The sequence below is a fragment of the Andrographis paniculata genome, unplaced genomic scaffold, assembly GCF_009805555.1.
Source record: "Andrographis paniculata isolate CXL003 unplaced genomic scaffold, ASM980555v1 Contig64END, whole genome shotgun sequence".
Lineage (NCBI taxonomy): Eukaryota > Viridiplantae > Streptophyta > Magnoliopsida > Lamiales > Acanthaceae > Andrographis > Andrographis paniculata.
The window spans coordinates 645,764-666,170 of NW_026137600.1; the positions used below are offsets into that span (position 1 = coordinate 645,764).

Here is a 20,407-nt window from a genome sequence, read left to right on the forward strand (position 1 = left end):
GTGTAATGATAAAATAGAAATATTTATAGAAAAAATATACTTTTTTTTTTTTATTCATAGATTAATGTTCTGCTTTTCTGCAATAAATTATCTTATTTTTAATTTTATACACTTAATTTTCTATAAATAAGATAAAAGGATAATTTTGTCAACTCATAACAAAATATTAATTATCTTAAAAAGAACATGAAAAAATCAATTAGGATAATATAAAATGGACTAAGGGAATAGTATGTAATTACTAAAAATAATAATAATAATAATAATAATAATAATAATAATTTTATAATTACATAATTCAAAGTAAAAATATCTATAATTTGTGAATAAATGGAAGTATTCTCGTAAAAAAATAAAAATAAAATTTTAAGGCCATAGCCCACCCCGACCACCTGATCACGTGCGCATCACGTGACCCAGGACTAATAGTAGTTAAGAGGTCTGGCGCCAAAAGAGTGCCTTGAACGGACATTTTACATATTATCATCGTTTCGTGAAATTGTGCTTGCTCCGGAAGCTTCGCTCTTCCTTCTGTTTTTTGATTCATGGATCCACTCAACCCCCAAGCTCACTTTCTCCCCGCACCCAAATCATCTTCCCCCAATTTTTTCCCGCGGTTGGATATTTCCCGATTCCGATTTCATCTTTTTCGCACAAAAAACAGGGATAAATCCCCCAAAACTAGCTGAATATCGGAAAAATCAGGATGATTTCCCGCTGGAAATCATTCGATACAGGTAATTTCATCCTTGATTTCAACGAGGGGATTGTTATAGCTTGAATTTGATTTTCATCATTTTTTCCTAGGGTTTTATGGCGTCTCGTAATATGATGCTCCTCGATATCCAGATTTTTGTGTCGGTTAAAAAGGGTGGAAGATGATTGCCGGCGCCGCTCCGGGGAGATTGATGTTTGGTGGTATTAGTCGGAAGGAATTTCTTCATACTAATTCGGAGATCTTTTAAGGTGAAATTACTTTCTCCTTTACATTTTTTTTTTTCGATTTCATCGAAAGGAAATTTTTGTTGGAGGAAAGAGTTAGGCGTTAGGGTTTCTGTCTCTGGAATTTCCAAAAACACTACTTCTTTCTTGAAGAAATTTTCATGGATGCTTTTCTGTGGAAAGAGGTTTCTGTGTTATAGTTTAGGAATGCTTCAATTGTCCATAGCAGAATGCCGAAGCTCTAAGAGTATGGAAATGAGTATGAACTTGTGTTGTTTATCAATAATTCTGACTGATAATTTGTTTATTATGGCCTAAGGATTGTTTCGAATGATGATACGAATGGCTGCAGTTGTTTGATTAATTTGTCGTAGCTTTCGAGATTTTAGAGCCGTTTGCATAGAAACTTTTCGAGTTTTGGAACATTTGAAAATATGGCGACAGTAAAAAGTTGAAAATTTGACGTAATGTTTTGTGAGATAGAATATGTAAACTTGTAGGAGTATTTGATTTGCGAAGTTCAGATAATTTATGTTCTTCTTTGCAAGTTTGAATAGTTTGTATGATATTCGATTTCACTCTGGAGTTTGAGTCGATATTGCCCCGAATTCTTTAGTGATGATTACTGTACTATAGTGTTGTTTTTTCAATCGTTTGTTTCTGAAATGCTTTTCTTGATTCAGTTATGGACAATGGAGACGGACAAGACGAAAATACGAAGGCGAGCACTTCCGCTTCTACTAATAAACGGGTTTCCTTCATGTCCGAGATTAAAGTCGTCAATGCAGACGAAGGAAGTGGGAACGGGCGAGATTCAGACATTACGCTAAAGGAAATCGACCATGGCTCGGACAGAGTATCAAATTCTTCTGATTCTGCAGATTCTCCCTCGTCAGAATCTTCGAACGAAGAAGCTAATGTCCATGTCGACCCTCAAGAACTTCCTCCGGTCGAAGTTCAAACCGATGCTCCCAAGTCCGATTCAGAAAATGATAATGTTGATATCGTGAACGAGCTTTCTTTCCTGGTCGAAGAGCCGATTGTCGAGGATCCGGAATCCCGTTCACGTGGCTCCGATATCACGATCTCCCACGAGCCTATTCTCCCGAGCATCTCGCCCATGCTGTCCCCTCCGATCCAAGTGATGGAAAGAGATCCCGAAAGTCCTCTCGATTCCGTTCTGAGTCGACCGTCGACACCGTCAACCGCAATGGGCTGGAGCGCCACTTCCAACGACTCGCTGTTCAGCATTCGTCTCGGGGCCACGAGTTTCTCCCGCAATCCTGCCCATAGGATGGATCACGACTTATCGAAATCCGGTCGCATCCCGAAATCCGAAGATCTATTCATCTCGGGGGAGCTTTACGAACTCAGAAACTCTCAAGAACTACCCAAGACCGGAGAACTCGGCCATTCTGCCGAGTCGTACAAAGGCAGCGACATTACATTCGGAGCCGAGTTAGTTTGCTTCAGTCAAGCATCGTCGTCGTTTAAAGCGCCCGATCCGATCGATCCCGAAGAAACAGGAATGGAGTATCTCCCGCTCAACGGTAACTCCGAGGCTCAAATCGATACAAGTTCGAAAAAATCGAGCGCTGCTTCGAGTCCCACCGCACGCCCCGTTAAAACGGGAACTAATTCCCAGGTTTCGACTCGTCCGAAGTGAGTTAAGCCGCACGGTTTCGTATTTTTCGGGTGAATTCGCATCGTTTAACACCTGTCTGCAATGTTTCAGGAAAAAGTCGTCATGCCTGCGATGCGTACCGTGTAAGTCGACTTGTTGCGGTAAAATGTCGTGTAAATGCTTCGCCTGGACGAATTGTTTCGGGAGGTGCTTTAACCCGACGCGCTGCTGCTCGTGTAAATGCTCGGGTCTATCGTGCAAATGGTTTGCCTGCTCGAATTGCTGCCCGGGATCTTCTTGCGCCTGCAAATGCTTCACCTGCTCGGGATGCTGCCCGAATCGAAAGTGTTGGAGCTGCAAAGGTTGCTGCCCGACAAAAAAATGTTGGAGCTGCCCGACCAGGAGTTTTTGTAGCTGCAAAAGTTGCTGTCCGAAGTGGTCGTGGACGTGCTGCTGCTGTTGCAACCATAAATCGAAAAAATCGAGCTGCGACTCGTAGCGCGCCGTAAGCTCTTCTCCGCCCTTATGTTTGCTCGATTAAAAATCGAATACAATTTACGATCATGTTCGAATGCCACAGTTTGGATTGATTCAAAAATCCTCGGAGCTTTCATTGCGAACGATGCTGCCAAGCATTTCGAGGCAGCGAGCGTCGTCTTCCTGTCGAAGCTGCTCGGAGAACAATGCTCTCTCGCTAGCATTTGTCGTTTTGTCGCATCGCCGGGACCGGCGAAATTCGGGTAAATTTTTTGCAACGTAATACGTTGAAACTGTTTGGTCGAGGTTTTTCAAAGCTGCTGTTGATCTCCTGGCGACGGAACGATCGATCGGGTCGTGATAATTTTTCGTAAGAACTTCGAATGAGAAGTTGTCGATTTTCTTCGGAGAAAATTGGCTAGCGCGAAACTTGTGCTATAGCTTTCATGTTCATCGCCATCCGCCTCGGTTTTTAATTGAACTACTCGTATATTGTACTTTTTGCGAGATTTTTCTGTGTATAGTTTAGCTCGAGTAGTAATACATATATACACACGATCGATCGACTCGAACGTTGCGGATTTTCATCTTGTTGAGATGCGCAAGATATTGATTCGATCGGGATGGTTATCTTCGAAGCGAAGTTCGGCTAACAACGAGGCCTACGTTTAACATTTGTGTCGAAAAAAACCAAACAAGTTAAAAGAGTCGATAACTTCTCTAAGGCATCTTCAACCCTAAAGGCATTTTTTGCATGGGTTATCTCTAATCCAAGCCAAAAATTGGTGTTGCTATAATGCAACGCCAATTTTGGTGGGCCTTGCTATATATATATATATATTTAATTTTTAAAATTATATATTTATTTTTTAAATTTAATTTTTATTTTTTAAAATTTTATATTAAATTATAAAAATAAAAAATTGTTTAAAGTAATATGAAAAATTGAATATTCGAAGAAAAATGGAGATATGGTTGGAGTAAAATTACTGTAGCAACTGTATATTTAGAGTTAAAACCGGATAAATGAAGTTGATGGATTGTAGATGGTCTAATGCAACAAGTTATTTTTTTTGTTTTCGGGTCTGTATCAAGTTTGAAAGTTTGTGTTTTTATTTAAAAAATGCTATGGTGTGTGTTTACTCGTGGAATTTGACTTTTGATTTTACTATTACAATTTTTATTTTTTTTTCTTCTATAAATATCAAATTAAATACTAAATTTTTATTTATTATCAAAACATCAAATCAATATATATTTATATCACATCAATTCAAAATCATAATTCTACAAATAAACACACCTATATACTTTCGAAACGTAAAATCTAAATAGTAAAAATTAATGCAAAAAGTGAAAAGTAAAAAAAATAATTTGGTAGTTATTATATTAACAAATATAACAAAAAACTTTAACAACCAATTGGAAAGGAATATATACTATATTTGAGTAGTTTATTTGAATTGATATTTAACTATAATTTCTAAAACAATTATAATATATTTTAAATTTAAATTTAATTATATACTTCTTTCATCCAACTTAACACAAACTTATTGTATTAAATTCAAAAATTATATTATTTATATATTTCAAATATAATAAATGTAAAAATTATATAACACAGAATAATACTCCCTCCATCCCAAACATCCTGCAACATTTTTTTTTGTACGTCCCAAATATTTTGCAACATTTTAAAAATAGGAAATAATTAATTATACTTAATCTCTGCCTCATATTTTATCCCACACATCATCCAAATAAAAAAGTAAAATATATATTTCTCTCTTTATCACATCGTCTAATTTTTAAATTATCCTACTTAATACTACCCACTTAAAAACTCGTGCCAAAACCAAATGTTTCATCATGTTTGGGTGGGAGAGAGTACTATTTCTATGATTTAAGGGTTTATTTGTTTGAAGGATTTTACCAAAATTTTATTATTCATTCAAAATTTTCTCCAAAAAAAACATCAAATCAAACATTTATTTTTCATTTTCTATATTATACTAAAAATTAATTTTACATTCAAAACATCACATCAACACTTATTTATATCACATCATACAACTATTCAAATTCAAAATTTTTACTATTCAAATCCCAACTCAAAATCCAAACCCGACACAAACACAGCCTAAATGTAATGAGTAGCAAAATCAATCCTGATTTCCCCGTTGAAGAATTACAATGGGATCGATTTTAAAAAATAGATTTAATCCAACTAAGAATACAGCGAAACGACGACGTGTTGAAGGGGGCTGAAATTCAAACCAAAGCAGCCGTTACACACTGCGGTCAGTTTAGTCCACGTGTACGTGTAAGATGGCTTTACCGAGCCACGTGGCAAGCTAAGAGCTACGGCCTACAGTAGAGCTTCAAACGCTGCTCGATTCGAGCAATTTCCCCGCCTAATTATTTCTACACTTGCCCCAAAAGTCCTCACTCCCCACCTTTTCCCAATTCTTTATTTTTTCTTTTTTAAAAGTACGAAACCACAAGACCCCGAATTTGTTTGGGGTAAGGGTTTTGGGTGATTTATTATTACTACTCTCTCCGTACAAAATACTACAATTTATTTTTTATACGTAAATTTTTTAATATTAATATTATATTAAATTATAATAAAAAACAAAAATAAATTTATTAATATCTTGGAGTGATATTTGTGTAATATATTGTAAGTTGGAAGAGTATTTATTATGTTAGGTATGCAATACAATTACTAAATTAGGAAATGGTACCATTGTTTTGAGATAGATAAAAATAGAAAATAAAATCCTTTGGGACGGAGGAAGTATTAATGTTTTTTAATGAAAATTTTCTACTCCTCGAATCCCAACTATTGTGTAATTAGTGTATTAATTAAAATAATTATGGATTAAGATTAAAATAATTAAATAATTTAATTAAAATAAAAGAATTAAAAATTTTAAAATGTAATTAAAGTATATAATTATATTTTTTTAAAAAAAATATGTGAGATGGATAAAAATAAAAAAAAATAAACAAATTAAGTGAGTAATAATATGTTTGTAATGTAAACAAAAATTAAAGAATATTTTGATATTTACTTACTTAAAAAAATAAAAAAAATATTTTTTAATTAAACTGATGAAAATAGTAAAAAAATATTTTAAATTAGAACGAATAATATATATATATATTTAAAAAATTAATATATTACATATATTTATTATTTTTATATTTTTATATTATTTTTTATATTTTATATAAAAAATATATTTTCAAATCAAAATACTAAACAAAAACACTCAAACTATTATGATTTTAAATTAATTTGAAATAAAATATTAATTTATTTTTTTTTTAACACACTTTTATTTTTTTGTTATCTAACACATTTTTATATTTAAATAAATTTTATTAAATTAATTTATATTGGGTAAATTAAAATATATTTAACCAATATAAATCAATTTAATCGACTAACTAAAATATAATATCATGCGGATCACCCAACCCCTATTTCTCTCTCTTCTAAAAAAAACCAAATCGTAAAATGCTTAAAATCCCAAACAAACACGGGAGAACCACCATTTCTACTGCTCTGCTCCGGTGCTTCCTCCTCCTTTTATTCCCTTTTTTTATAACCAAAAATAAATAAATAAAATAAAAATCAATGTTCATTTATTCATTCCCATTTCGAAGCAGTGTTTGTTTCCTTTTATTTCTTACTCATCAATGGCGATGCTTTCCCTCTCAATCCTGCTGCTCATCCTCGCACCAATTTCCGGCCAATTTTCCGACGAAAGAACGGCTCTATTCCAACTTCGGAACTCATTTTCCGACACCAACGGAATCCTCGAAACCTGGAATGAAGCTAATTCGAATCACTGCTCTTGGTCCGGAGTTTCCTGCAATTCGAATCTCAGAGTTTCTCGGATCCAAATCAAAGGTAATTTTCCCAAATCTGAGCCGCAATTACTTGTTAGAGCAAATTTCTCTGATCCATGTCGGACATTACGAGGAAATCTGTCTGGTGTAATAGGCAAACTTAAGGAAATTAGGGTTCTATCGCTTCCGCATAACGGTCTTGTTGGTGAAATTCCTGTTGAGGTTTGGGGATTGGGTAATCTCGAAGTTCTTAATCTCGAAGGAAATGATTTCTATGGAGATTTCTCACGTTATAACTTCACTTGTCTTAGAAGCCTCAGGATTCTCAACTTAGGATTCAATAGGATATTCGGTAGATTTCCTTCATCGATTAGGCAATGTCGGAGATTGGAAGTTTTGAACATCGCCGGAAATGCAATCGCCGGCGACATTCCGGGATATTTTTGCGGCTTTTGTAGGTTAGTCGTCGCCAATTTGTCGTCGAACCGATTGATCGGAACTGATTCGAGCTTGTTCAGACATGGCTGCAAGAGACTCGAGCATTTGGATCTTTCCTACAACTCCCTCGCCGGAGAGATTCCGCGTAGTTTAGGACAATGCCGGCGTTTGAGGACGCTCCGGCTGTCTTCGAATGCTTTTTGTGGCGTAATCCCTTATGACATCGGAAGGCTCCGGCGCCTCGAAGTTTTGGATATTTCTAGAAATATGCTTCGCGGGCATTTGTCTCCGGCAAATCTCGGCGAATGTAAGAGTCTAAGAGTGTTAAACTTGGCTCGGAACTTTCTTACAGCCGATGTCGACGGTGTTCTCGGACAATGTAAGAATCTGCGGTATCTGAACTTGAGCTCGAACCGGCTGTCGACAACGTTGGACATTAGTAAGAACACGGTATCCGGCGAAATCGCAAGTTTCATTACCGATATCTGTAACCGGTCGCTTTCTGTGCAGCTGATTCGTCTTCAGCGGAAGATTGGCGAGCCCGACAGAGGTAGCCGAAATCGACAACTTTCGATTCGCGCCGTAGCGTCGATAGTCTCTGTGTCGGCCGTAGCGGCGATCCTTGTCACTTTGCTCGTTCTATTCTGCTGCATTAAAAGGCGGCGAATCGAGTCGAGGATCGATGTTTCGGCGTCGCCGTACACGGAGAAAGTCACCGTGTTCAACGACATCGGTGTGCCTTTAACCTACGAGACCATCGTCGAGGTGACTGAGAATTTCAGCAGACGGAACTGCATCGGGAGCGGCGGGTTCGGATCGACGTACCGCGCGGAGGCAGCTCCCGGAAATACGATCGCTGTGAAGCGGCTGACGGGCGAACGGCATCAAGGCGCAGTGCAGTTCCGGGCGGAGATTGCCACTCTCGGACGGATCCGACACCCGAATCTCATTACGTTGATCGGATACTACGCGAGCGACGCCGAAATGTTCCTCGTCTATAACTACCTTCCGGGGGGCAATTTGGATCGATTCATCGGCGAACGTGAGAGGCGGATGTTCGATTACCGGAAGCTCCACAAGATTGCCGTCGACGTTGCATCGGCGCTCGCCTATCTCCACGAAGAGTGTCGGCCGGGTATTCTGCATCGGGACATCAAGCCGAGCAACATATTGCTGGACAACGACGGGAACGCCTACTTATCCGACTTCGGGCTGTCGAAAATCGTGACGGACGGGAACTCGACCTGTATCGCTGGGACGTACGGCTACATTGCTCCGGAGTATGCCCTCACGGGGCGCGTTTCTGACAAAACCGACGTATACAGCTACGGCGTGGTGCTGCTGGAATTGATGTCGGACAAGCGGGCGCTCGACCCGTCGTTTCATTCGCACGAGGACGGCTTCAACATTGTGTCATGGGCGCGGATGCTGCGCGACGAAGATCGGGCCGAGGATGTGTTCGCAGCCTGTTTACGGGAGTTGGGGCCGAGGGATAGCCTGGTGAAAATGCTGCACATTGCTGTTCTATGCACGGTAGAGTCCGTCGATTCGAGGCCGACGATGAAGGAAGTTGTGGAGAAGTTACAACAGATTCAGCCTTGAAAGTTTGTTAAGAGATTGAGGTTAGAAAGTTAGGAGTGAAATTGATCACATGATTGATTCAAACAAAAAAACATTGTTCTTGATGAGAAAGATGATTGATTTTGTGCAACGTTTGAAAATTCTCCCACCATAGTTCGTTATGATTCGTAATTGTTCATAAATCAGGCATACATTACCTTCTAGGGTTAGGGTAGTTCCATATTCAATAGTAGAGCAGGTTAAAAGCAGAAAATGGAAAAACGAGAAGAAGAATGGACATAGCCCCCGGCGAGGATCGAACTCGCGACCTTTCGCTTACGAAGCGAACGCACTACCACTATGCTACGGAGGCAACTGTGACATTCTATTAAATTTTATATATAATGTAAAGTTTCAAGTGTTAAGGAGCTAATTTGGTTATTCCTGCAGGATTTATAGGATTTTGGGGAGGGCAGAGGGGTTTACGCGAATTCGGAGGAGAAAAGATGTGTGGAATAGCGCTGATTGTGTCTGGAATTAGGGTTGATTCATCGCAGTTGGTTACGAACTGTTCCTGCCCGTCTCTGCAACTTTTACAAACGGTAAGAGTCTCGAATTTTCTCTCGTTTTGTGCTTGTCGATTCCTCCATGTTTCTGATTTTTGAAACTCCAGTGTTCGTATTCAGCGGAAGACATCGAATCAGCTCTTCGAAGAAGAGGTCCTGACAGCGTGGGAGCTACAAGCATTGGACTAACCTGCGGTGAACACGACGATTGTTCTCTGCAATCATTTGTTCAGATCGAAGAGGCTGTAGGGAATGGCTGCGGGAATGAATTGTGTGGAGAATTGAGGTTTTTCGGCGCAACATTGCAGCTTAGAGGAGTGAGACCTGTTGTGCAGCCATTGATTGATGCACTTGGCAATGTCCTTGTGTATAATGGTAGAATTCTTGATTTTCTTGTTGAACTTCTGGTTCTTTTCTATTTGGAGATTTTATTTTATTATAATTATTATTTTTTTCTAGAAATAAAGTATTTTGTGGAGTGTTTAATCCCTCCTTTATGTTGTTTCGTTAATCTTGAGTAAAAGTTTTTCTCACCATTTATAGAAGGAGTTGCGATCGCCTTGTCTATATACTTCTAATAGATATGAGTGTTCTGTCTTGTGTCAAATGCATGACGGTTGGAATTGTGTTGTTAGATGATCGTTGTGTTGCGGTGTACATGAAGTCATGAAAGTTGGGTTTTTTATTTGCCTTGTACATGTTTTCGTTTTATAGTGTGGATTGTTTTAAATATTTGTCGATGCTCGAAGGTAACTTGAATAAGGGTAAGCAAAGTACCTGAAATTTGAATATTTGATCCAAGCCCAATCGAAATTCAAAATTTTGGTTTGTATATTGAAATTCGAAATATATTAAAAAACTAATATATTATAATAAGAATGTGTACATATTGCATATTTGTGGGTTCTTATTTACTATTTTTTCTATTTAATATTTATTTGGAAGTATAAATGTTAAATAATCTTGTCATGTATTTGTTTTTTTGATTTGTTGGACAATATTTGTTTATTAATGAATTTAATATTTAAATTTTAAAATCTTCGGAATTTTGAGTATGTTACTGAATTTTGGATCTTTTCGATTTGATTCGGACTTCGGACAATTCAGTTTGGTTTGGACTAATATTTTACAAAATTTCAGTTTTTTGGATGCCAAATTGGAACCATATGTCCGAATACTAACCCCTGTACTTGGATGATATTTTAGGTGAAATATTCGGTGGGATTGATTTGAGCAGTGACAGCAATGATACTGAGGTTCTTATGCAGTGTCTAGGGCAGTGCTGCTCTTGTGTTTCCCATATAGAAGAATGTAGAAGTTCTTGCTGTTCTGAAGGAAGCCAAAAGTCTGTTCTGGAACTTCTTTCAGGTGTTCGGGGGCCATGGGCTTTAATATATTGGCAGGTAACTTTGCGTGGTAAGTTTCTTCTGTTATTCCGAAAGGTGCCAAAAACAATGGTTTGCCATTTGTATTTACTGGCTGGATCTACCTTACACGTTTGATGCTTGTAGGGTAGTTCGAAAACACTGTGGTTTGGTCGTGATGCGCTTGGTAGACGGAGTCTTCTTGTTCACTGGCCAACTGATCATGATCCTCGGCTATTATTATCTTCAGTGTCACCAAGTTCTATTCAGCAGCATTACGGTACTATACAATTCATTACATATTTGCTTCCGCACACTTATTTAGAACTATCATTCGAGCTGGGGTTAAGCTCTATGTCTCGGAACATGACTCAAGCTTTTTCAACCTGAGCTCAAATGTTCTCTATTAAATAAACGAAGAGTTTGAATAATTAGAAAATAATTTAGCTTGGATTCAAGTTTGGATATACTAATTTATCTATATTGACAAGCTTTGTTAAATGTTATCAAGCCGAGCCTACTAAACTCAAACACCATTTGAGTATTTACTTTTTAAAGTTAAAACATTGACTTTTGGTTATAAATAATTAGCCGAGCTTTCAAGTGGCTTGATTTGTGCAACAACTTTGCCGCAATCCGATCTCATATCAACAGTGAATACAACAGCTGATTCGCTGTTACTTCATGTAAAATTGATTGTCTGTTCATTTCTTGACTAACGTTTACTGACTTATTCTTGAACCCTGTGACAGAAACTGATGATGAAAAAGGTAAAAATGGACACGATTTCTGGGAAGAACTGCCATGTGGCGTATACAGTTTATCTATGTCCACTTTGAAAGTAGATGAACGAATAGTTGGCATCGTCAAGAAGCATGAGTGGACAGATTCCAAACTGGTAGAATTAATGGCATGGAATAGAACTTCTATTGAACCAGGTTAGTATCTAGCCTTGAGGTGGTTAAACTTGCCCCATTCGACAACTTATCTTTTCAAGTAATTCTGTCACACTAAATGACATCTCTACCATCTCTTCGGCTATATCTAATACTTTATTGTACTAGAAACTCCAAGGATGTACATTCATTCTTTATTGCACCATCTCTTTGATCAGCCACGACAGAGTCTGTGCAACGTACACCATTAGCAGCTGCTCATAGAGTGTTGATGGCTTTGAGAGAATCTATAATGCGGCGCACTGTGTCATATAGAATTTACCAGGTATGCATGTCTATTCATTATCATTTTCTCCCCCTGCCCATATAGTAGATGTACCCCTCAACCTATGAAAGTTTGAAGATCTAATTCTGACTTAGATAGGGAGAGAAACTACTATACCTTGTCTTTATGGTTGATTTTCACTTTCGAGTAATCCAATAAAAATATTTTTTTTTTTTCCCTAAGTATCATATTATTGACATGCAATTAATTTTGACCGACATAAACGGGGAAAAAATGTCGGACCGTTTCCTTACATTTGGATGAGGAAGGGTATTGTTCTTGACCCAGGAACTGAACCAGTTGTCTTGCTTCCAACTCATTTCAAATTGAAGAGTAATTGGTTTGTTTAGTCTGTTATTATTGGGAGAAGTTTTTAAGCCGAGCTTGATTTATTATTGATTAACATGCTCAGGAATTACGAACAAGTCATGGACAGCAGCGATATGGGCCTGTAGCTGTGCTATTTTCCGGTGGTTTAGATTCAATGATTATTGCTGCATTACTGCATGGATGCATTGGTTCTAAATGTAAGGTTTTTTTCCAGCTTCTTCTCTTGTTGAATTGTTTCTGCAATTTAGTGTAGTTATTTAACTTTGATGCCTGTTAAAAACTCTTGGCCAATCATAGCCGCTGCACCTCACTAGTTGCTAAATATACTGTTGAGATGAATGTGTGTTTCTCTTCAGTCCGAATTAGGTTCAGAGGTTTGAGTTTTTCATTTAAATAATACTTGAAATGATGTTTTGTGAGAGGAAAAAATATTTATACATATATTTTCAGGAACCCTGAGTCCAAGTAGTAAAAAGCTGGATAAGAGGAGAAAGATTCACTTAGTTTTTGTTGTCTTTTGAGCCTATGTTTGCAGATGAAATCGATTTGCTTAACATCAGTTTTGATGGAGAGTCAGCGCCTGATAGAATCACTGCGAGGGATGGACTGAAGGAGCTTACAAAAATTGCCCCATCGAGGAGGTTTGTGGATGAAGTTTTAAATTGTTGAGACATATGATATTTCTGTTTCACTGGGCTTGGTTTACGTACCCGCAAACTTATCAAAGCGCTTCCAGTTCTACCTTTTTTAGATTCAAACTCGTAATATTAAGTTTGTTGAATAATAAATATGAAAGTGTTCTGTTTTCTGAATCTCTTAATTCTTCTAGACGTGTTTCTGATGTTGAATTCTATGCTTGGTATTTTGCGAATATTATTAGTCTCTGCCGTATGGAACTGTCGTAGATTGACAGAATCTGTTATGTGAACCCTTGGAACAATTTCTTTTCCCTATTGAATCTGCAGATGGAACCTTGTAGAAATCGACGCAGATTTACCGAAGTTGAAGTCTGAGATGAAGCATGTCATGTCCCTAATAAATCCCTCCAAGACATACATGGTATTGCTCTTTAGTGTAGCCGTGCATAATTATTCTTACTGGTATAGTTAATTATGAACCTTGATTTCAAATCATGAAGCAATAAATGAAAGAAATAGCTATATTGGAGAGCACAGAAGATATGCTCAATTTATTCGCATTTCCCGACTAAATCTTTCAGTGAATTCCCATTTTAGGATCTGAATATAGGCACAGCCTTATGGCTAGCTGCTGGAGGTGATGGCTGGCTCTATGAAGAAGCAAGAATTTTCGACGGTGCACAAAACCGTATCAAGTACAAATCCGAGGCCCGGATTCTTCTAGTAGGTTCTGGCGCCGATGAACAATGTGCTGGATATGGTCGGCACAAGACTAAATTTAGAAATAAAAGGTGGTCTTGAATTCTTTACTAATTTTTTTTTCAACCAAATCGAAGTAATTTTAAACCTTTTCTTTCCAGTCCTTATGCTCTTGCGAAATCCAAACCACGATACCGATGTGTTTTACAATATTTTTTTTTACCAGTTGGATTGGGCTCCACGAAGAAATGAAACTAGACATGCAAAGAATTTGGAAGAGGAACTTGGGGAGAGACGATCGATGCATAGCCGACAATGGCAAAGAGGTACTTAACTCGAATTTGTTTGTTTTTACTAAGTGTAGCATAATACGTCCTAAATAGAATTTTAAAAAAAGGCGAGGTTTCCTTTCTTGGACGAAGATGTCATAAGGACGCTACTCGATATCCCTTTATGGGAGATTGCAAACCTTGATCAACCGAGTGGAGTTGGTGACAAGAAAATTCTGCGCGAGGTATTTTTCTATCTCTATTCATTATTACAGTTTCATGTTCTATGGACATCCTTATTTGCCAGTAGGAGTCTGCAGACTCACTGTGCCGTTGAATTCTCCCAGGTTGCGCGGTTGCTCGGTCTGAATGAAGCAGCAGCTTTGCCCAAAAGAGCAATTCAGGTGTGCATTTGCAGTACATTTGATCTTTGTTCTTTTTGCCGATTTGATAATTTTGAGTAGAAAATTAGTATGTTTTAACTCATAACGATAGAGACTGTATAGTGTTAAAAAAAAGGGGAGAAATACTAAAAAGAACAAGAGTTTAATTTCTTACAATTGGTAAAGCATTTTATCCTCTCCCATTCTTCCTTGCATTTCAGTGACATCGGCAATTAATAATACTCCCTCTGTCCGGGAAAATTATGCAATATTTATTTCTTGTTGTTCGCTAAATTTATGCATAATTTATATATAGTGAACAACTTTTATCTATTAATAATTTCACTATTTTTTCTATTTATCCCATTGTCTTACTATTAACTTTTTAATAAATTTTTAATAATATTGTCATTGTGGCCTAATTACTCCGGCCGGATGGAGTAAGTGTTTTTCTCATATTCATGTCTTTGAATTGGGTTGAGCCTTAAGGTTTACTAGCCTAGTAAGAAAAAAGTAATGAGTCGAGCTCGCCCTATCCAAAATAGGAAAGAATAAGACATACAAACATAGTACACAAATATACGGGATTGTTCTTGTAGTCTTTTAGGTAATTTTATCACAGTCTTATCCATTTCATGACCGTTTCTTGCAGTTCGGATCTAGAATCGCGAGGGAATCAAACAGGAAAAACTTTGGGAGCAACCGAGCTGCAAACCAAGCCTCTGCAGGAAGCGTGGTAATTTACTGACCATCCGATTACCGTTTCTTATCTTTTGATCTAATCTAATTTATACATGTTCATGAAACACTAGGCAGTCTTTTAGATATTTGCTATTTTTGCGAGCCCTTTCAAAAATTTTCGGCTGCTGAGATTCAGATGCTTTGAGATTACTACATTATACATGTCGTCTATATATTGATGTGTAGATAAAACCTTAATAACCAAATGTCGAATCCGAAATTGCTATTTGGACTCTAGAAAGAATGTATGTAATAAATAAGCTGGATCATCTTGATCTCGACTTCTCAATTGATCATCTATAACACCAGGTGTGTGTGTGTGTATATATATATATATATGTATGCATGGCTGTAGTTACTTATGTTGAATCACATAATTCAGCACAATGTAAGATAAAATATATGAAAATATTTTCGGAACTAGTGTTGATTTTGTTTGAAATTTTTAGATTATTATTTCAAATGGGAATTGTTGAATATTGGTCATGGTTAGTCTTATGAGAAGATTTTCGAATTAGTGATTGTGTTCACATCATATGAAATATAAAATGGTAACAAGTAATCCATAAATCAAATGAAGTATATAAAATGGTAGCAAGTAACTATATGGTAATATAATACTATATTAATAATATCACATTATAATAGATCATGCTGAAGAAAAGTAAATAGTCCGAAATGACTTGGTGGTGCAATCAATTTGTGACTGTATTACAAAAAAAGAAAAAAAAAAAGAAGAGAAATTTAATTTGATTTTACTATTTTTATTTTTTTTTCAAAAAGATTAAATTAAATATTTATTTTTTATTTATTATATTATACTAAAATTTATTTTTACATTTATAATATTTAACATTCATAATAGAGCGGGTGATTTTAATTTTAAAATCAAGATCAAACATTTTGTATGAACTATCTTTTATATTATTTTTTTTTTGCTTAATTCCTTATTTGTCTTATTTGGTATACGATAGAGTAATTCACTCAAGTGGTTATAAAAAAATTGCATTGATATGACCTAATCCATAAAATAAAAGAAACCTCAGTAAAGAAAGTTAAAGAAAATAAGAATAAAATCTAAAAAAGTTTGGAAAGAGAGATTCCGGACCAGTGGGGTATTTTGAAAATTAGGATTTCTTTCTTTTGTGGAGAGTTTTAAGATTTACCCTTTCTTGAGGGACTTGAAAATAAATACGGAGGCGTAGCGTAAGTATGACGGCCAGTAATCTGTACTGTTGGAAATCTTACTGCCAATAAAATTCTGCTATTTCCAATCCCGAATCGTCGCTCGCCTGTCGCTATCGGTTCGATCCTCGTTCTCACCGAAGAGGCCTGGAAGATCTGGTAAACGAGTGGAAGTAGAGAATCTCGTGCTCGATTAATACTCTCTTGGTTTCGAACTTTGCAGTGAGAATTGATTTGCACCTCTTTGGTAGATCTGAGCTCAAGCAGGCATCAGGTAATCAGCAAAATGTAGAAATATTGAGATATAAGTTATCGGTTCTATTCATCTCTTTTTTGGAGGATTTAATATTATTTTTGTGATAATGATGTGTGTGCTTTCTGGATGAGTTGATCAATTGAGTTGATTAGGTTTGGTTTTCAGTTGTTGGTTCGTGATCTTGTGAAGAAATTGATTTTTTGTGCCCCTATAGTTGATGTTTGGATGAGATGCCTTCTGGAATTCCAATTGTTTGCACACGAGGCTTGATTTAGGGTTTCGTGATTTTACCCGATTATATATATAACTGATATTGTGTAATTTACTGAAGATGAACTAGTTCATCGCTTCAATTGGAATGTTGTGTTTTGAAATTTTTGTGATTGAATCTTCAATTTGGATTCTGTAAAGTCTGTGCTGTATTCATGGCCATGGCAAAAGCTCGATTCCGTTCTTTGTTATCGAATTCAAAAAACTACGGCCATTGGTGTTTAGAAGAGAGTATGATATTGAAAGTTGATTTTAGTTTAAGTTTTTTAATTTGAATTTTGATTTAAATAGTAGTTTGACTTAATATTTTACGAAATGAAATAATGAATTTTTATTGGGAACATCATGACTTGAATAGATGTAATTTTGGTTCGAAACCAAAACCAAACAAACACTACATTTATGCTTAGATTGCTCTGATGTTGTTTGTATCGGATAATTTTGTAAGAACTGTCGAACATGGGTCGTGGAGTCAGCAGTGGCGGTGGGCAGAGCTCTTTGGGGTACTTATTCGGGAGTGACGAATCTCCAAAACCGGCGGAAAAGAAACCCGTGGATGGTGCGGGTGAAAGTAGACAGGTGACTAAAGAGCCTTCGCCGAAGCCTAATGCTGTTGCTCAGCCGGTGGACATTAGCAAGCAGATTCCCGCAGGTATTCATAGCAGCACAACCAACAATTATGTCCGAGCCGATGGTCAAACTACTTGCAATTTCATCACGGTATGTACACTCATTTCCCTTCTTTGTCGCACATAGTTTTCGCAATGTTTTTAAAGTACATGCATGTCTTATTAATAGCGGGAGATTTTATTTCACTACGAGAACTTCTAGGTTTTGGCAATGTTGACGTAAATTTTACTCGTGAGTTTCTTTAATGTTTGGGTTTTTTGTTTTTTTGTTCATTGTGAATAATTACTACTTGCAATTTCATCACAGTATGTACCCGATGGAACACTCGTTTCCCTTCTCCATCGTAAATAGTTTTCGCAATGTTTTTAAAGTATATGCATGTCTTATTAATTGCGGCCGGTGGGAATTTATTTCACTACGAGAATTTCTAGATTTCGGCAATGTTGACGTAAAATTTTATTTGTGAGTTTCTTTAATGTTTGGGTTTTTTGTTTTTTTTGTTCATTGTGAATAATTACTTAAGTGATACTTTCTTATGGCGCCCTTTTACGTCATTTTTTTTTATTTCGTCCATCAATATGAGCAATTAACTTTTTATTCTTTTCGGGAGCCTATGTGAAAGAGCTCTAGAGTAATTTCTGGACGGGTGTTATAAATAGAGCTCACACAAAATGGTTCATCTCCATAATTGATAAATTTATAGGTAAATTATTTTCGAGTTTGTTATATGCATTGTTGGCGCCACTTTGGTCTTAAACTTAAAAGAACATCCATATGTTTAATGTGTTGCTTGTTGTTTTCTCGACAAATAATATTACGCGGGCTATTACTTTCTGATGTGGCATAAAGATTTGTCGAAAAGTTTGAATGTGTTTGTTTAGTATTTATAGTTTTAGATATTTATGTTGTGAAGTATAAAGAACGGTAAAAGTATTTATATAGGGGATTATATTTTATGTATTTTTGTTAATTTTTATATGTACATATGTGTAGTGTATTTTATTTTGTTTCGGAATTTTGTATCTTTAAAACACTAAATGAACACATTTTTGTTTTGTTTTGAATATTTGTTTCGATCTCCCATCTTTTCGCCCATAGTATCATGTTCGTTATCAATCCCAAATAACAATGTCAAGTTCTCGACGTTCGATATTTGGATAAGAAAATCTCCATTTAGATAGAGAAAGTGATTGATGTGCTATTTTTTGAAAATGTTATTGTCGCTAACCAGTTACAAAAGTTCCAATATATATATATATATATAATCATTTTACTTCTTGCAGGACCGGCCGTCGACCAAAGTCCATGCTGCGCCGGGAGGAGATTCTTCGTTGGGATACTTATTCGGTGGAGGCAGCAATTAAAGCACCGGAAAAGGGTAGAGGGTATGTCGCCAAATTTTCTTACAAGTTTACGGTAAATGTTGTCTGCCGGATTCTGTACATTGTGGTCAGACAACAAGTTTTTTTTCTACCCGTTGTGTTTGTGATTATTGAAAACTCGATTGATTGTGTGTCGCCGGATATGCTTAGCTGCTGTTCGATATTCGGTGTATTGTCTTAAAAATCGACTCTTTGAAACTCGTCTTGTGAATGAATGTCTTCAGTTTTCGAAATTTCGAGCATTTGTGGATGAATGGTAGAGCTAGATTTTTTGAATATTAGTTTTATTTGCCGCCAATTTTTAGACAACATTCAACGCGTAACAATAATTTTTTTAAAAAAAATATTCCCTCCGTCTCCAAAGTATGAGCTTTCGTTATTTTTATAATAATGAATACTTTTTATTCATTTTAGTAATTGCAAATTTCATTTTTCAATATAAATATTAACATTTTCTTATAGAGCAGCAAAATTATCTTTATGTTACTTTTTATTATTATTATAATTAATATATTCTGCAAAAATAAATGTATATCTTAACTAAGGGTGTGTTTTGTTTGAATTTTTATATATATATATATATGTATTTTTTTTAAAAAATAATATATTGTACTATACAATTTTCTTTCCCTTTTATTTGCTACCTTATTCTTTTTTCTGTTTTAATAAATTCATAAATTATATTTAATTGTATATACAATTATAAAAAATTAAAATGTCTCAAATTAAAAGAAAAACAATATTTATGAATTTTCAACCAAAAATATTTATACTTACTTCTAAATTTTTATATTTAAAATATTAGTGTTAAAGCACAAAAAATAATAATAATAGTAAGTGGCAGTAGGATTCTGGGTAGGGTCTGAATGAAAGCCAAAAGGTCCGGAGGTCGGGCAGAATAAAGGTCGGGAAAAGGAAGAAAGGTAAGATCTCAAGAATTGATCCAAATCCAGACTCAGGTACTACCAAGAGATGGTTGTCCGTGATCAGCAGTTCGGGCTGTATTCAGGTCGGGCGGAGTCTAAAAAAAAGGTGTACCCAAGTCGGGTAAACCGTAGATCGGATGGAAGGCGAAGTCGGGCAGACGCGGAGGTCTGTCAAGAGGAAGGTCGGGCAAGGAAGAGGTACGGACAGACGCGGAGGTCTTCGGTCAAAGACGGAGGGCGGCTGATGCGGAGGTCGGCCCAAGTGAGGTCGGGCAAAGAAGCAGGTCGGGCGAAGGACGAAGTCGGGCAAAAGAAATTTGGCAGTGGACAGGCAGGTCGGGTAAGAGGCAGGTCTGAGTTCTGTGACTGGTGGGAACGGTTGAAGGAAGTTGTAATACGTGTCAATAGAGGAGAAATTGGTGGTCGGTTGACAGCGGTTGCTGTAACCGACCAGACGGCGGTTCAAACCGTTTTCTCTGAAAGGCTATTTAAAGGATTCAAATCCGTCAGAAAAGGCATCTTCAATCAACTTCAACAAAGCAAAGTCAGATTTGGGGATCACCACTTTAAATTTCAGTCTTTTATTTTCCAGTTTATTTTCTGTAGCATACAGTGTTTAGAGATTCCTAATCTCAGACACTA

At 36.5% G+C, this 20,407-nt stretch overlaps 4 protein-coding genes and 1 non-coding gene across 7 annotated transcripts; 4 read left to right on the top strand and 1 right to left on the bottom strand.

The window, feature by feature from the left end:
* Positions 1 to 472: 472 nt before the first annotated feature.
* On the top strand, positions 473 to 3,687 carry LOC127261803 (uncharacterized). Of its 3 annotated transcripts, none has more exons than XM_051290205.1 (5): positions 473 to 737; positions 808 to 966; positions 1,626 to 2,604; positions 2,678 to 3,071; positions 3,147 to 3,687. In XM_051290205.1, exons 3-4 carry the CDS (start codon positions 1,628 to 1,630, stop codon positions 3,063 to 3,065), a joined length of 1,365 nt encoding a protein of 454 aa, XP_051146162.1. In that variant the 5' UTR covers positions 473 to 737; positions 808 to 966; positions 1,626 to 1,627; the 3' UTR covers positions 3,066 to 3,071; positions 3,147 to 3,687. The 3 variants fall into 3 exon arrangements, with proteins under 3 accessions (XP_051146162.1, XP_051146163.1, XP_051146164.1); XM_051290206.1 differs by having other exon boundaries at positions 850 to 966; XM_051290207.1 differs by lacking the exon at positions 3,147 to 3,687 and having other exon boundaries at positions 1,626 to 2,587; positions 2,678 to 2,818.
* Positions 3,688 to 6,726: 3,039 nt separating this feature from the next.
* LOC127261805 (probable LRR receptor-like serine/threonine-protein kinase RPK1) lies at positions 6,727 to 9,066 on the top strand. Its single transcript, XM_051290209.1, has one exon. The coding sequence runs from the start codon at positions 6,755 to 6,757 to the stop codon at positions 8,945 to 8,947; it is 2,193 nt and encodes a 730-aa protein (XP_051146166.1). The 5' UTR covers positions 6,727 to 6,754; the 3' UTR covers positions 8,948 to 9,066.
* A 140-nt stretch (positions 9,067 to 9,206) lies between these two features.
* TRNAT-CGU (transfer RNA threonine (anticodon CGU)) lies at positions 9,207 to 9,278 on the bottom strand. Its single transcript has one exon. It is a non-coding gene; the product is annotated as a tRNA-Thr (tRNA).
* Positions 9,279 to 9,376: 98 nt separating this feature from the next.
* On the top strand, positions 9,377 to 15,342 carry LOC127261725 (uncharacterized). The gene is made up of 14 exons (XM_051290073.1): positions 9,377 to 9,507; positions 9,579 to 9,846; positions 10,678 to 10,874; positions 10,983 to 11,115; positions 11,588 to 11,773; positions 11,950 to 12,056; positions 12,469 to 12,583; positions 12,922 to 13,027; positions 13,352 to 13,445; positions 13,622 to 13,815; positions 13,950 to 14,049; positions 14,121 to 14,237; positions 14,340 to 14,396; positions 15,028 to 15,342. Exons 1-14 carry the CDS (start codon positions 9,412 to 9,414, stop codon positions 15,121 to 15,123), a joined length of 1,866 nt encoding a protein of 621 aa, XP_051146030.1. The 5' UTR covers positions 9,377 to 9,411; the 3' UTR covers positions 15,124 to 15,342.
* A 1,037-nt stretch (positions 15,343 to 16,379) lies between these two features.
* Positions 16,380 to 19,072, top strand: LOC127261726 (protein SPIRAL1-like 1). The gene is made up of 3 exons (XM_051290074.1): positions 16,380 to 16,575; positions 17,276 to 17,547; positions 18,741 to 19,072. Exons 2-3 carry the CDS (start codon positions 17,287 to 17,289, stop codon positions 18,819 to 18,821), a joined length of 342 nt encoding a protein of 113 aa, XP_051146031.1. The 5' UTR covers positions 16,380 to 16,575; positions 17,276 to 17,286; the 3' UTR covers positions 18,822 to 19,072.
* The last annotated feature ends 1,335 nt before the right edge of the window (positions 19,073 to 20,407 follow it).